The sequence below is a fragment of the Astyanax mexicanus genome, chromosome 12 (assembly GCF_023375975.1).
Source record: "Astyanax mexicanus isolate ESR-SI-001 chromosome 12, AstMex3_surface, whole genome shotgun sequence".
Classification (NCBI taxonomy): Eukaryota; Metazoa; Chordata; class Actinopteri; order Characiformes; family Acestrorhamphidae; genus Astyanax; species Astyanax mexicanus.
The window spans coordinates 43,287,815-43,302,030 of NC_064419.1; the positions used below are offsets into that span (position 1 = coordinate 43,287,815).

At 38.6% G+C, this 14,216-nt stretch overlaps 1 protein-coding gene across 2 annotated transcripts in view; it reads right to left on the reverse strand.

Annotated features, from left to right (window-relative positions):
* The window catches only part of kcnd3 (potassium voltage-gated channel, Shal-related subfamily, member 3), a 217,983-nt gene that overhangs the window by 42,185 nt on the left and 161,582 nt on the right, over positions 1-14,216 (reverse strand). For both annotated transcript variants that reach the window (XM_022670267.2, XM_022670266.2), the window contains exon 3: positions 4,723-4,891. In XM_022670267.2, coding sequence (XP_022525988.2) covers positions 4,723-4,891 — 169 coding nt within the window. The remainder of the gene's footprint in view (positions 1-4,722; positions 4,892-14,216) is intronic.

Genomic DNA, 14,216 nt, shown 5'->3' on the forward strand with positions numbered 1-14,216 from the left:
GCAGGTCCTCAGGATCAGAATTCTGCTGGTATCGCCTGAAACATCACAGTCCATTTCAGAGCGTATTATAAAGAGCTCATTAGGAAACATGACAGAGCTGTGGAGACGAGGTCAGGATATTAACAGTGACGGAGCCGTTTAAGCTGCCATTAGGCGACAGCAGGTCCTTCAAGCAGCCGCTAATGAGGTTAAGGAGGGAGATTTGATTAGGAGCAACACTCTTCCCTAACTACACCATCACCACCAACCACCCACCACTCCACACACTCATAATCACACCTCCTCACACTGATTGATCATCATCACCTCCATGGCTTCTATAGTACTGGAGCTATATCTAGCAGGAATTACATTATTGGACATTTAAACAATAAAAATGTGACTTTTCCTGAAATTTTCTGGGTCAGAACGGCTTGTAAGTATATTATCATGTCCCATGACTTTTGCCATGTCCCGTAAAAGCTAAAAAACAGAGTCTCTTTTCTCTTTTTCTGTTTAAATGGACAATTCTAGCCAGACGCTGCCAGTCACCATCATTACCACCCACTGCACTGCGCTGCACTGCACTGTCCACTGTGGGTGGTAACATTAGCATTCTATGCCACATTCCTGGTACATATCATTGCTGTCCAATAAGAAAACAGGTATTTTTAGTTTACTACATTATTTGAACACACATATGGTCTCGGACACTGTGTCAAAATTTCTTGATGAACGGACCAATAGAAATTCTCCAAAATGACCTTAAATAAACTCTTTTTACACTGACTTCTATTAAAAAGTATTAAAAGCTTTTTATCTCTCTCCTGTAAAGTTGCTCTTTTGGAGATACTTGTGATTCATTGTACAGCGACGATATGTAAGGTACTATCACCTGTATAAGTTGTGAGGTGATATCCTGTGTCCTGTGAGGGAGGCTGAAGACTGGATAGCATGCTCATGGCAACATAATATAATGTGAATTACGGGAGTTAGGGTGAGGACTGAAGTGCAAAAACAAAATTTTAGCAAGTGACATGATCTAATTTCAAGGCGATAAATATATTTGTTTTCTCTAATTAGATGTTTTGCTTATTTTAGGAAGAAATACCTTAATTCAATGAATGTCTATAGTCAAGTTATTCTAATTCTTGTGTCCAAATTTAAGCCAAAAAAGGGATTTTTTTATAGATTTAAGTTTTATTTCTACTTATTTTTATATTTTGATTTTTTTGCTTATTTTAAGAAATCATACAAAAAATTTTTTTTAAGTTTTTTTTGTGCTTATGTGTCTCAATTTACATAAATTTTGTCTAGTTTTTGTCAATGGATTGATTTTTTCTTTTGCAGTGTAACACATGTGTACTAATACGCCATAGAATAGGAATATTACCACCCACAGTGGACAGTGCAGTGCAGCAGATGGTAATGATGGTGACCGGTGGCGTCTGGCTAGAATAGTCCATGTGAACAGATCTATATTTCTGTAAATCAATCTATTGGTCAGGTCAGTGTTCATACAATGTTCCTTAGCGTCCACAGAACATGACACTAGTCCAGGTCCCATGACTTTTGGCATTGTGCCTATAAGTAAAAAAAAATTATGCAATAAAAAAAAACTGTCGGGAACAGTCTGTGTACGAGACGTCTGTAATCCAGACTAATCTAATACTTTTCCTTTTCTTCGAATTAATATTTTTTTCAAATGAATATAAAAAAATTGTGCTCTCTGATGTGAACTTCTCAGTGCGGATTACAGGATTACAGCTTCTGTAAACAATACGGAGAATAAAATAAGAGCGGGATGATATCAGGACTGTCCTCAGATGCTCGTTTGACCCGGCTCTGCGTTTGTGTAACTGGGTTACAGTTATTCAGTGTGTAAAGCGTTTGACTGCACACAGCCTCGGCCCGTCCGAGGTCAGTCCACCCCACACCTGCTCCCCCGCTCCGAGTGCGGCCGCATGGGGCTGCGCTGCTCTCACCGTGCCCCGCAGCCTGGTGCCATCTGGACCTCACCCAGAGAGAGAGAGAGAGAGAGAGAGAGAGAGAGAGAGAGCAGTGTGTGTGTGGTCATTGTGAGCTGCACTTCCTTCTACACTGGTTAAAATATAACCTTATTAGAAATAATTTCGCCCAAAAATGTATACATACCCACCCAACCCTAAAAACCATGACAGGATCCGAAAAAATAATAAAAATAAATAAGAATAAAAATATTCTTTGGCGTAAAACAGCAAAGGTAAAACAGCACCTCTTGCTGCCAAATACTGTATGTGGCAACATGCCACCACCTGAAGGACAGTGAGTAACTCTCCAATAAAACAACTGTTAATATTATTATACTTGATTATTATAATTACTATAATTATATAATTACTATTGTTATTATTGTTGTTACTATTAAGATTTATTGATGTTTTTGTTAACATTTTCATTTATGTACTATATGTTTGGTTTTGATATTTATGTGTTTTAGCAACATTGTTTTTAAAACAGTCATGCTAATTAAGGTAACTTGAATTTAATTGAAAATTGAGAGAGAGAGGCAGAGAAAGAGAGAGAGAGAGAGAGAGAGAGAGAGAGAGAGAAAGAGAGACAGAGAGAGAGTGAGCCCTGGCTGCCCAGAGAGGAGTGAGTGTGTGGTCACTGAGAGCGGTGAGGTTTAAAAACAGAGCTGCACTTCCTCCTACACTATACAAAATATAACCTTATTAGAAATAATTTCACCCAAAAACTTATAAATACCCTCCCAACCCTAAAAAAACATGACCAAATCTGAAAAAACTAGTAAAAATATTCTTTGGGGAAGGTAAAACAGCACCTCTTGCTGCAAAATTCTGTATGTGGCAACATGCCACCGCCTAAAGGACAGTGAGTAACTCTTCAATAAAACAACTGTTAATATTATTATACTTGATTATTATAATTACTATAAATATAATATAAAATCCTTTGGTTATTTTTGTTGCTACTATTGTCATTGTTTTTTTTATTGACGTTTTTGTTAACATTTTCATTTATGTACTATATGTTTGGTTTTGACATTTATGTGTTTTAGCAACATTGTTTTTAAAACAGTCATGCTAATTAAGGTAACTTGAATTGAATTGAAAATTGAGAGAGAGAGAGAGAGAGAGAGAGAGAGAGAAAGAGAGAGAGAGAGTGAGTCCTGGCTGCTCAGAGAGGAGTGAGTGTGTGGTCACTGTGAGAGCGGTGAGGTTGAGACAGAGCTGCACGTTCTCCTACACTGTACAAAATATAACCTTATTAGAAATAATTTAACCAAAAAAAATATAAATACCCTCCCAACCCTTAAAAACCATGAGCGAATCCAAGAAAACTAGTAAAAATATTCTTTGGTGAAGGTAAAATACTGTATGTGGCAACATGCCACCGCCTGGACGACAGTGAGTAACTCCCCATTAAAACAACTGTTAATATTATTATAATTAATTATTATAATTACTATAATTATATAATTACTATTGTTATTATTGTTGTTACTATTAAGATTTACTGATGTTTTTATCAATATTTTCATTAATGTACTATATGTTTGGTTTTGATATTTATGTGTTTTAGCAACATTGTTTTTAAAACAGTCATGCTAATTAAGGTAACTTGAATTTAATTGAAAATTGAGAGAGAGAGAGAGAGAGAGAGAGAGAGAGAGAGAGAGAGCGAGAGAGAGTGAGTCTTGGCTGCTCAGAGAGGAGTGAGTGTGTGGTCACTGTGAGAGCGGTGAGGTCGAGACAGAGCTGCACTTCCTCCTACACTATACAAAATATAACCTTATTAGAAATAATTTCACCCAAAAGCTTATAAATATCCACCAACCTTAAAAACCATGAGAATTAAGTAAAAATTGGTAAAAATAATTCTTTGGGGAAGGTAAAACAGCACCTCTTGCTGCCAAATACTGTATGTGGCAACATGCCACCGCCTGAAGGACAGTGAGTAACTCTCCAATAAAACAACTTTTAGGTTTGTAACGATACAGAAAATCCACGGTTTGGTTCACACCTCAAAATAAAGCCCACAGTTTGTTTCAATTTTGGTACGTTTTTAATACGGTTGGTGGAAAAAATAAAGATGCTGGGCATTCTGTATAACCTCACCTTTATTAACTTCATAATATAAATGAACCTTCATTCTAATCATGTTTTGTTTTTTTGGGATGGGATGTTGTAACGGGGCTCGAGCTCTATTATTAAACGCTTGAAACCAGGGTTCTCTCCTACTGTCATCATGAGAGGCTCCATCTTTTAGATCTTGTTGGAACAAACAAACAATGAACATGAATGTGGTGCTTTATTAAGAAAAAAAAAACAGAATTCATTTAACTGTTTAAACTACATATATTTTATATATGAAAGAGAGAGAGAGAGATAGAGAGAGAGGGTGTGCACACGAGAAGAAAAGGGCGCAGCGTACCGTGACGGTTTGCAAAACATGCACGTACTGTTACACCTGTAACAACTGTTAATATTATTATTATTATTATTAATTGTTATTATTGTCATTGTTTTTTTCTTTTTGATGTTTCTGTTAACATTTTCATCGATGTCTCACTATATGTTCGGTTTTGACATTTGAGTGCTTTGGCAACATTTTTTTTTTTAAAACAGTCATGCTAATAAAGCCAACTTGAATTGAAAACTAAGAGAGAGAAAGAGAGAATTGAAGAGAGAGAGAAAGAGAGAGAGAGAGAGGTAAAGAAAAAATGAGAGCTATGCTTACCTGCATCTTCTGTGCTCTCCGCTTATCTGCTCTTTGGTTCTGGTGGTAAATGCGGCTGAAATTGGAGACGATGACGGGGACTGGCAGAGCGATCACCAGCACACCACTCAGTGAGCAGATAGAACCAAAGATCTTCCCAGCTATTGTTTTAGGAACCATATCTCCATACCTACAGAGAGAGAGAGAGAGAGAGAGAGAGAGAGAGAGAGAGAAAGAGAGAGAGAGAGAGAGAGAGAGAGAGAGAGAGAGAGAGAGATTATGAATTAATTACAGAATTGTAAAAATTATAAATAGTTCAGAGAGATGGGAAAATTCCCCCCTTACACATTATATACAGTATTACTCTGTTACTATCTAATAATCATACTACATAATAATCATCTACATAATCATACCTCACCTTTCCCTACTCTACTTTACTCTAACACACCATACCTCACCCTATACCTCACCCTCAGAAAGAGAGAGAGAGAGCGGCAGATAGAGAGACATACAGAGAGAAAGGACAAGAGAGAAATGAAAGGAGAGGGAGAGAGAGAGAGAGAGAGAGAGAGAGAGAGAGAGAGAGAGAGAGAGAGAGAGAGAGGGAGATTCTGGCATTAATAGATGTACAGCCTGTTTCTACAGATTGTCTCCCTAGGGAGCTGTTGCCCTGCCTAACTGCAAAGTTAAACACACACACACACACACACACACACATGCTGACAACAATAAAAATAAACTGCTGCAGACAGTTCATGCTGCTTCTCTTTGTTTAACAACTTCTTTACTTTTATGTCCAATTAAACTCATCATCAAATAAACAGGTGCACCCAGAAGGAAGTGTGTGAGACTGGAATGCTTTTCAGAAAGAAGATAAAAGTAAAGTTATCAGGAACAATAAATAATTAAACATATATACTGATATGGATCTGAACTCTCGGTCATATTTATTGATCTACACAAACAGAAGTAGAGTGTAATGCATGTGTAACGCTGCAAAATGTGCCAGACATCTTAGTATGTACAGAGTTGTAGAGAGGTTCCTAATGGAGTCCTGTGATGAATGATAGCAGCAGGCAATGGTATAGCATCTTTGTATCTCACCTGTCAAGGTGATACATGTGATCTAATGCTGATACACCACTGCGAGTAGCATCACAGCTCACTCGGAGGAAAGCACAGCGACTCGGTTCTGATACATCAGCTCACAGATGCAGCCTTGTGATGATCGTCATCACCCTAGGAGCGATGAGGGGAAAGAGCTCCATCTTCCCACCCAGAGAGAGCAAGTGCAATAGTGCTCTCGCAGATTCTGACAGCTGATGGCAAGCTGCATAGCCAGGATTCGAACCAGGGATTTTGGAACCCATGTTATGATGACTTTTAACAGCAGAATGAGGAAAGCACTCCCGGACGAGGCCAGGAACGAACGCAGCAATTTGGAAAGAAAATAACTTCTCTAAACGCCTACGATTAGTATATTCAGGATGCGGAACGCAATCGTTCGACAGCTTGCTTCAAACCCAGAAAACACAATTACCTTCACTCTGATAGATTTCCTCTCTCATTCCACAAACTGAACAAAACACTGAGGAACATTTCCAGCATCAGAGACTGATAAGAATGAGTTACACACCACACACTGCATTACAAACAAAAAGACCCGCATTAGCCACACAGAAGCACGGGGGGTCATTTATACAGCGCCGTTAATAGTGCTTTTGTTGGGCTTTTGCAGCACGGAGAGAAAGATGGTAAAGAAAATGGGCTGAAACAGAGAGACAAGAAGAGGAAGGAGAGAGAGAATAAAGCAGAAAAGCAGAGAAAAGCTGCCAACTGATGAGAAATGTCAATAGCAGCAGAACACATTAAAGACGCTGAAGATTTCAACTTCAACCGCAGATACAGAAATACCTCCTGTGCCTTGAATTGCATTTATACACATTTTTACATTTTTCCTCTCAGCCAGTATTGGCTTTCTGGTGACCAGAAATTCTTATATACACATTTATGTACATTTAGACCCATACATAAGCTGTGACAGAAATGTCTCCCTACTCCCTCATTAGCATTGCACTATATCAAGAAACACTAAGTAGTGGTAAAAACAGGAGTGAATTTGGACACTATGGCTGAGCTGTGTTTAAAACTTTGGCGTCATATCAATGTCAAAAGTCGAGGGCGCAAAATACCAGGTGAAAAAATTATCTTCTGATTATGAAAATGAACTTCTTGTGAGCACAAATGTGAAACTAGAGAGCAAAAAAAAGAAAATGTTGCTCTCGAGCTTCATTTTTCTCCTCTCTGGTGCGTTTTTTCCTCGCGTGCTGTGTGAATTACCGGCAGCAGCAGTTTGTGCTCGACTGGGTTTTTTGCGCTCAAGTTTTGAAAGGGGTGGTTTTGCCGGGGTCACCTGCCTCAGCGAACGCTATTGGCTGATATCTCCAGGGTCTGTGACGGACCGCTAGTTTCACATTTGTGCTCACGAGAAGTTAATTTACACACGCAAAATGTAAAAAAATGCTGGTTAATTTTTTTCACCTGGTATTTTTGCGCCCTCGACTTTTGACATTGATGTGACACCATATAAAACACACAAGCTGAGCTCTGAATTAAAGTTAGTGAAGCTTTGAAATGTCTATGGATTAATCTCTGACTGTTTTTTTTTACACTGTTTAAAAGATACTCCCCACATTAATGAACTCCATGGAGAAACACCTAAAATTAACAACGTACACTGGCTCAAAATGTTGCCAGATTGGGTGTTTTTCTTTGGTTTGTGTGCCCTATCATGCAATACACATAATACAAACACGCAGAAAAAAAAAAAAAAATTAAATTGGGGATTTTTTATATATATATATATATATATATATTTTGTATTGTATTGTTGAAAATCATGTTGAAATAAACGCTGTAATACTGATATGATGAACATCAGCTGTTTGGGTGGTTTTCTCAGCATTTTGGCAAATTTGAAACACGTTTTACCCAGTGACTTGGTTTTATCTGAATCCATCCACTGTAACAATCTGGCAACCCTGATGGTTCATCGTCTGCTTCGTTTGTTCAGCTGTCTGTTGCTTTGTAGCAACACTTGCAATGCTTTCTGGAACACATTTAGCTCATAGAGTAAGCAGTGATGTTTACTATAAATCAGGATGCATTATGGGAGTTTTTAGTGCCCTCAAAATCACTTTCTCCTCAAAATTTTCCCTCAAAGAAAAAGAGCTGAGATACTCTAAATAGTGCCCTAAATAGTAAATAGGAAGCCATTTCCGTCACAGTCATAGTTATAAATATTTATATTTCTAAATTTACAAAAATTATTAAATTTGTAAAAATTTAACAAACCTCAAATTGCTGCAAAACTTGATATATAAACTCTGTATAACAGTTATGTCTCAGATATATGCAGTTATGTAAAGGATTACAGGTGTGGTCTGATTAGACCCTGGATGCTGTTCTACCACACAAGGGTGTATTAGTGCTTCCCACACTGCCATACAAAAAGCTAAAGGCTCTGAGACCCTATATTTGGGTAGTGCACCTCCTGGTGAGAGATCGCTAAATGCTAGACATGCCTCTACAATAAACTAGAACACTATTTGCTCAGTTGACAGACTTTAACAGGGGTGCATCACTGGACTGATAGATGCAGAGATGTCAAACCCACTCAGAGGAAAGCGCAGCGACCAATTGTGCTCAGACTCTGGCAGCTGATGGCAAGCTGCATCACTAGGATTCGAACAAGCAATCTCCCGATCATAGTGAAAGCGCTTTAGTCTGGTGGATTACCTGAATCCTTTATATTGGAGTTTAACCCTCTATGGCATAATGTTGATTTCAGGCATCAAAGCACTGTTTTGATTGTTGCACTGTACTTTCAGTGTGCTCATTATTTTTGTTTTATTTTTTATTTTATTTCTTGCTTCAGGGGAACATTATGCATCAGGCAATCATGGCAAGCACTGGTTCTTATTTTTATATATTTTTTGATGGATATATCTATAGTGATCCCCATGCTCTCAAAAAGTAGGCTTCAAGTTATTAATTATATAATCATTTTTCTCAACAAATATAAAAATAGCGCTACAGAAGGTTAACATTGGGATCATATGGAATTCTTTTGTAAGTAAAACTACCTCTGGAACCATTCCTGGTTTCTCCTCATAAAGCCAACTGAGAGAATGCCAAGAGTGGGCAAAGCTGGCATCAGGGCATGAGTATAAAACATATTGTGGTACACAGTTTTATTAATTACGCTTCGATGTAGAAGATAATAAAAATACAGAAAAAAAAAATTAAATGCGAATGGGTGTGTCCAAACTTTTGACTGGTACTGTATATATGTGGACACACACACACACACACAGCTTCGTACACTCCTCTATAATGATGTACACTTACATGAAAGCGCATTATCTCCTCTATGTTTTTCTCTAACAGATAGTAACATTAGCGCTATTCCCCTCTGAGATCAGATAAACCAATTTAGCAACTGGCTGACTGTCTTCGTTAACACGACTAATCCTCTTCCATCATTAAAATCATTTAATAGAGGAAGCGCACATTAAAGTAAACATCCTAATGAAACACATAATACTGCCAGCGACGGATTAGAGCACAGACTCTGCACTCTGAACCGTTCATTTAAAAGCAAAACATGGCATTATGGGAGAAAAGCAAACAGCAATTTGTAAAATAATTTATCTGCTCTACTGGATTGGCACCATAATCACAAAAAAAATAAAGCTCTTTCATCAGAGACACAAAAGACGCAACAGATGTGGCTAATTTCCACAGACAGCACAGGCTAAAGGCCGTGAATCAGGCTGGCAGACCAGGATTTAGAATAAATGCCAACACGGGAAACTGCGCCAGTTTGAGTGAAAAGAACAGTGATAACGGCATAGTGTGTACTCAGAGTAAAATTAGAGGTGTAAAAATGCACTGCTGCACTGAAATGGATTAACCTGAATGTGACAATTCAGCTATGATATTTTTTGAATACTATAAATTAAACAAGTGCTGTATATCTGTCTGAATATCTGTATCTTATTTTTTAGCTAAATGCTACTGCCTCACTATCAGCTGCATCTTAACCTGTCACTAGCTGACTGGCAGCTCCCACTTGACTTGAAGGTACTACCATATGCACATCATATCATAAATGTGATGATCTATCCCTTAATCAACTTTTTTGACCAAATTGATATAACTAAAACACCCAATGCATCAGTGCATTTGGACATTGGTCACATTTAAATGACCAATGGTGGCCATGTTTGGGCTGGATCAGCTTGGCAGCTACAACTAAAGCTGCCATTGGTTTTGTGGCAGCTTCCACCCAGATTGTAAGTTATTTGATGCCAGATACTCTAAGGTAGCTTGATGACTTGACTGAACATCTGGCTAATTGAATGCATAGGAATTGGCAAGGAATTGCTTCATTGAACTAGAACTAGTTTGGCAAAGGAAGGTACTCAGAGGTAGCTTAATGCCATGACTGAACATCTGGCCAATAAAATCATGATGGCAAAGAATTGCTAGATCACTGAACTAGATCTAGTTGGTCAATAGAAGTGGTTGAGGTGACCAACAGCTGCCATTTAACCGGCCAGCTGCCACCAAAGCTGCCACTGGCAAACTGGCAGCTTCCACTTGGATTGTAAGTTGTTACTCGATGCTAAGCAGTTAGAGGTAGCTTAGGGACCTGAATGATAATCTGGTCAGTAAAATTATGATGCCAAAGAACTGCTAGTTGGTCAATTGGAGTGATTGAGGTGACTGGCAGCTACCACTAAAGCTGCCACTGGAAAACTGGCAGCTTCCACTTGGATTATAAATTGTTATCTGATTCTGGATACTCAGAGGAAGCTTAATGACCTGACTGAAAATCTGACCAATAAAATGCATGATCGTAAAGAATTGCTAGATCTTGAACTAGATCTAGTTGGTCAAAAGAAGTGGTTGAGGTGACCAACAGCTGCCATATAACCAGCCACTGGCTGACAGGCAGCTGCCACATGACTTGCAGGCTTTTCTTTTAGGTGCCGATTTTTTGTACAGAAACCAAGTAGCCATGCTCAACAAAAATACTACAACCCCAAAGCATCATGGGAGCAATCCTATGCCACTATTCCACATTATCAACACTATGTCACTATGTGAGTCAATTAAATGCATCCCTTCATCTTCTCTCTACATCTATATGGCTTTTTGTTCTCTTTTTTGTTCTCTTACTTTCTTTCCCTTCAGGCACTATGATTAACCTTGGGTGTGACATAAAGCTATCAGAGAGACAGAGAGAGAGAAAGAAAGAAAAGAGAGAGAAAAGAGAGAGACAGAGAGAGTGATATAGAGAGAGAGCTCTTCAATGCTCCACTAAGTGCTAATGGCCTCTCTCTTTCACACCACTGCTTTGCTACTAGAGCGAGTTCCATTTACAACCCATGTTAAAACACCCCGACGACTCTGTTCTCTCACTCAAATCTCAGAAGACATATTTCCGGAAGTCCGAGCTTCGTCTGAATGTGTATTTATGAGCTCGGGTGAGAAAATGCATCATTAAAAATGCAGAAGTGTGCGTCGCTTCAGTAATGACTGGGACTGCCTCAGGGGAACATATTTGCAGATATACTTTCAGAAGAATGAATCTAAACGATGCTCCATTAGAACAGCGGACGGGGAACACATTGTACACGTATAATTTAATTTAGCTACTGGAGTGCTAGAGGAAGTGCAGGAGTTCATACTGTATGTGGTCAGTAAAGTGATCAAGGCATAGTGAATTCTTTCTTACACTTACTTTGACTTTTATTTGATTGGAGACAGTATGATCGCAAGATATTTTGAAGTTTTGTCAGCTCAACCAACCAACCAAAAAAACAAAAAAAAAACAACCAACCAAAAAACCAACCAACCAACCAACCAACCAACCAACCAAAAAACCAACCAACCAACCAACCAACCAACCAACCAAAAAACCAACCAACCAACCAACCAACCAACCAACCAACCAACCAACCAACCAAAAAACCAACCAATCAACCATCTAAAAAACCAACCAACCAACCAACCAATCAACCAACCAACCAACCAAAAAAACAACCAAGCAACCAGCTAAGTAATGGACCATCACACTCCATAACTACATAAATATGTACCTACCTACCCAACAAATCCACCAATGAATTACTTAGCCAACTAATTCCTAATTAACTACTTCAGTAGATATTCACCAAAGTGACTCACTGGGGCAGTAACTTACTAACTGATAAATTAATTACATTATAAATGAATTAATTAATTAAATTTCTTGACTAAAGTAATACAGATAAAGAGAAAGAGAGAAAAAGGTTAGCAATATAGTAACAAACACAACAAGAAAGAGTGTGTGTATGTAAAAGAAAGAGAGAGAGAGAGAGAGAGTGACAGAGAGAGAAAGAGAGAGAGAGAGAGAGGGAGGGAGAGAGAGAGAGAGAGAGGGAGGGAGAGAGACAGTGACAGTGAGACAGAGATGTGATTTACAGCGAGGCGTCTTTGATATGACAGATATAAATTTCACACTGAGTAAATCAATATTCCTCCTGAAAGATGTTATTCAAAGGCATTCGAGCCACAAACACGCATACACACACACACGCGCGCACACACACACACACACACACACACACACACACACACACACACACACACACACACACACACACACACACAAACACACATTCCCACAAGGACAGGAAAATAGGAGAAAATGTCCTGAAATTGTTGTCGGTCCCAATAAACATCCACAACACTTTCCAGAACATTTCTCTAACTGGGCTAAATGTAGGAATAGACACGCTTTCAGTGACAGAGTAACATGCCAAAAGTCAAGGGACAGCAGAATGTAAATAATACGACCAACAGCAGAATGCCTGGATACTTGTCTTAAAGCTGGATCCTAAGTGTTCCAGTTTACAGCTGGACTACAGTTAAAAAGAAAGTAAAAAGCTTATTGTGATGCACACTGTTACTATTTTACTAACAATAGCGTTAGTGTAAAAGTGAGAGAGAGTGAAAGCAAGAGAGAGAGAGGAAGTAAGAGAGGAAAAGAAAACAGAAATGAGAAGAGATGTAATAAGTGAAGATATGTAGGAGAGTAAAAGAAGAGGGGGTTGAGATAAAAGAGAAGATGAAAAGGGAGAAGAGAGAAAAGGAGATGAGATTAGAGTAGAGAAGAGAAAAGAGAAGAAGAGAAGATGAGATTAAAAGAGAGAATAGAGAGAGGAAGAAGAGAAGAGAGAAGAATAGAAAATGAGATTAGAGGAGAAAAGGGAGAAAAGAAGGAAGAGAAGATAAGCTTAGAGGAAAGAAGAAGATAAGAGAGAAGAAGGGAAGATGAGATTAGAGGAGAGAAGAGAAGAGAGAAGAAGAGCATATGAGATTAGAGAAGAGAAGTGAAGAGAGAAGAAGAGAAGATGAGATTAGAGGAGAGAAAAAGAGAGAATAAGAGAAGAGAGAAGAAGAACAGATGAGAATAGAGGAGAAAATGGAAGAGAGAAAAGGGAACTGAATAGCAGAGAATATGATATTAGAGGAGAGAAGGGAAGAGAGAAGATGAGAAGATGAGATTAGAGGAGAGAAGAGAAGAGAGAAGAAGAGAAGATGAGATTAGAGGAGAGAAGAGAGGAAAGCAGATGAGATTAGAGGAGTGAAGAGAGTAGAGAAAAAGAGCAGATGAGATTAGAGGAGAGAAGAGAGGAAAGCAGATGAGATTAGAGGAGTGAAGAGAGTAGAGAAAAAGAGCAGATGAGATTAGAGGAGAGAAGAGAAGAAAGAAGAAAAACAGATGAGATTATTGGAGAGAAGAGAAGAGAGAAGAAGAGAACATGAGATTAGAGGAGAGAAGAGAAGAGAAAAGAAGAAAATATGAGAAAAAACAAGATAAATGAGAAGAGAAGACAGAATGACAGATGCAAAGACAAGAGAAGATAGGAGAAAAGAAAAGATAATAGAAAGCAAGAAGAGAATAAAGGAGAGAAGGGAAGAAGGGAGGATAAGATTAGAGGAGAGGAGAGAAGAGAGAAGAAGAGAAGATGATGTTAGAGGAGAGAAGAGAAGAGAGAAGAAAAGAAGATGATGTTAGAAGATGGAAGGGAGGAGAAGAGAGAAGAGCAGATTAGATTAGAGGAGAGGAGAGAAGAGAAGAGAGAAGAGAAGATGATGTTAGAGGAGAAAAGGAAAGTGAAGAGAAAAAAAAAGCAGATGAGATTAGAGGAGAGAAATGAAGAGAGGATGAGATTAGAGGAGAGAAGTGAAGAGAAGAGTGAAGAGCAGATGAGATTAGAGGAGAGACGTGAAGAGAAGAGTGAAGAGCAGATGAGATTAGAGGAGAGAAGTGAAGAGAAGAGTGAAGAGCAGATGAGAATAGAGGAGAGACCTGAAGAGAAGAGTGAAGAGCAGATGAGATTAGAGGAGAGAAGTGAAGAGAAGAGTGAAGAGCAGATGAGATTAGAGGAGAGAAG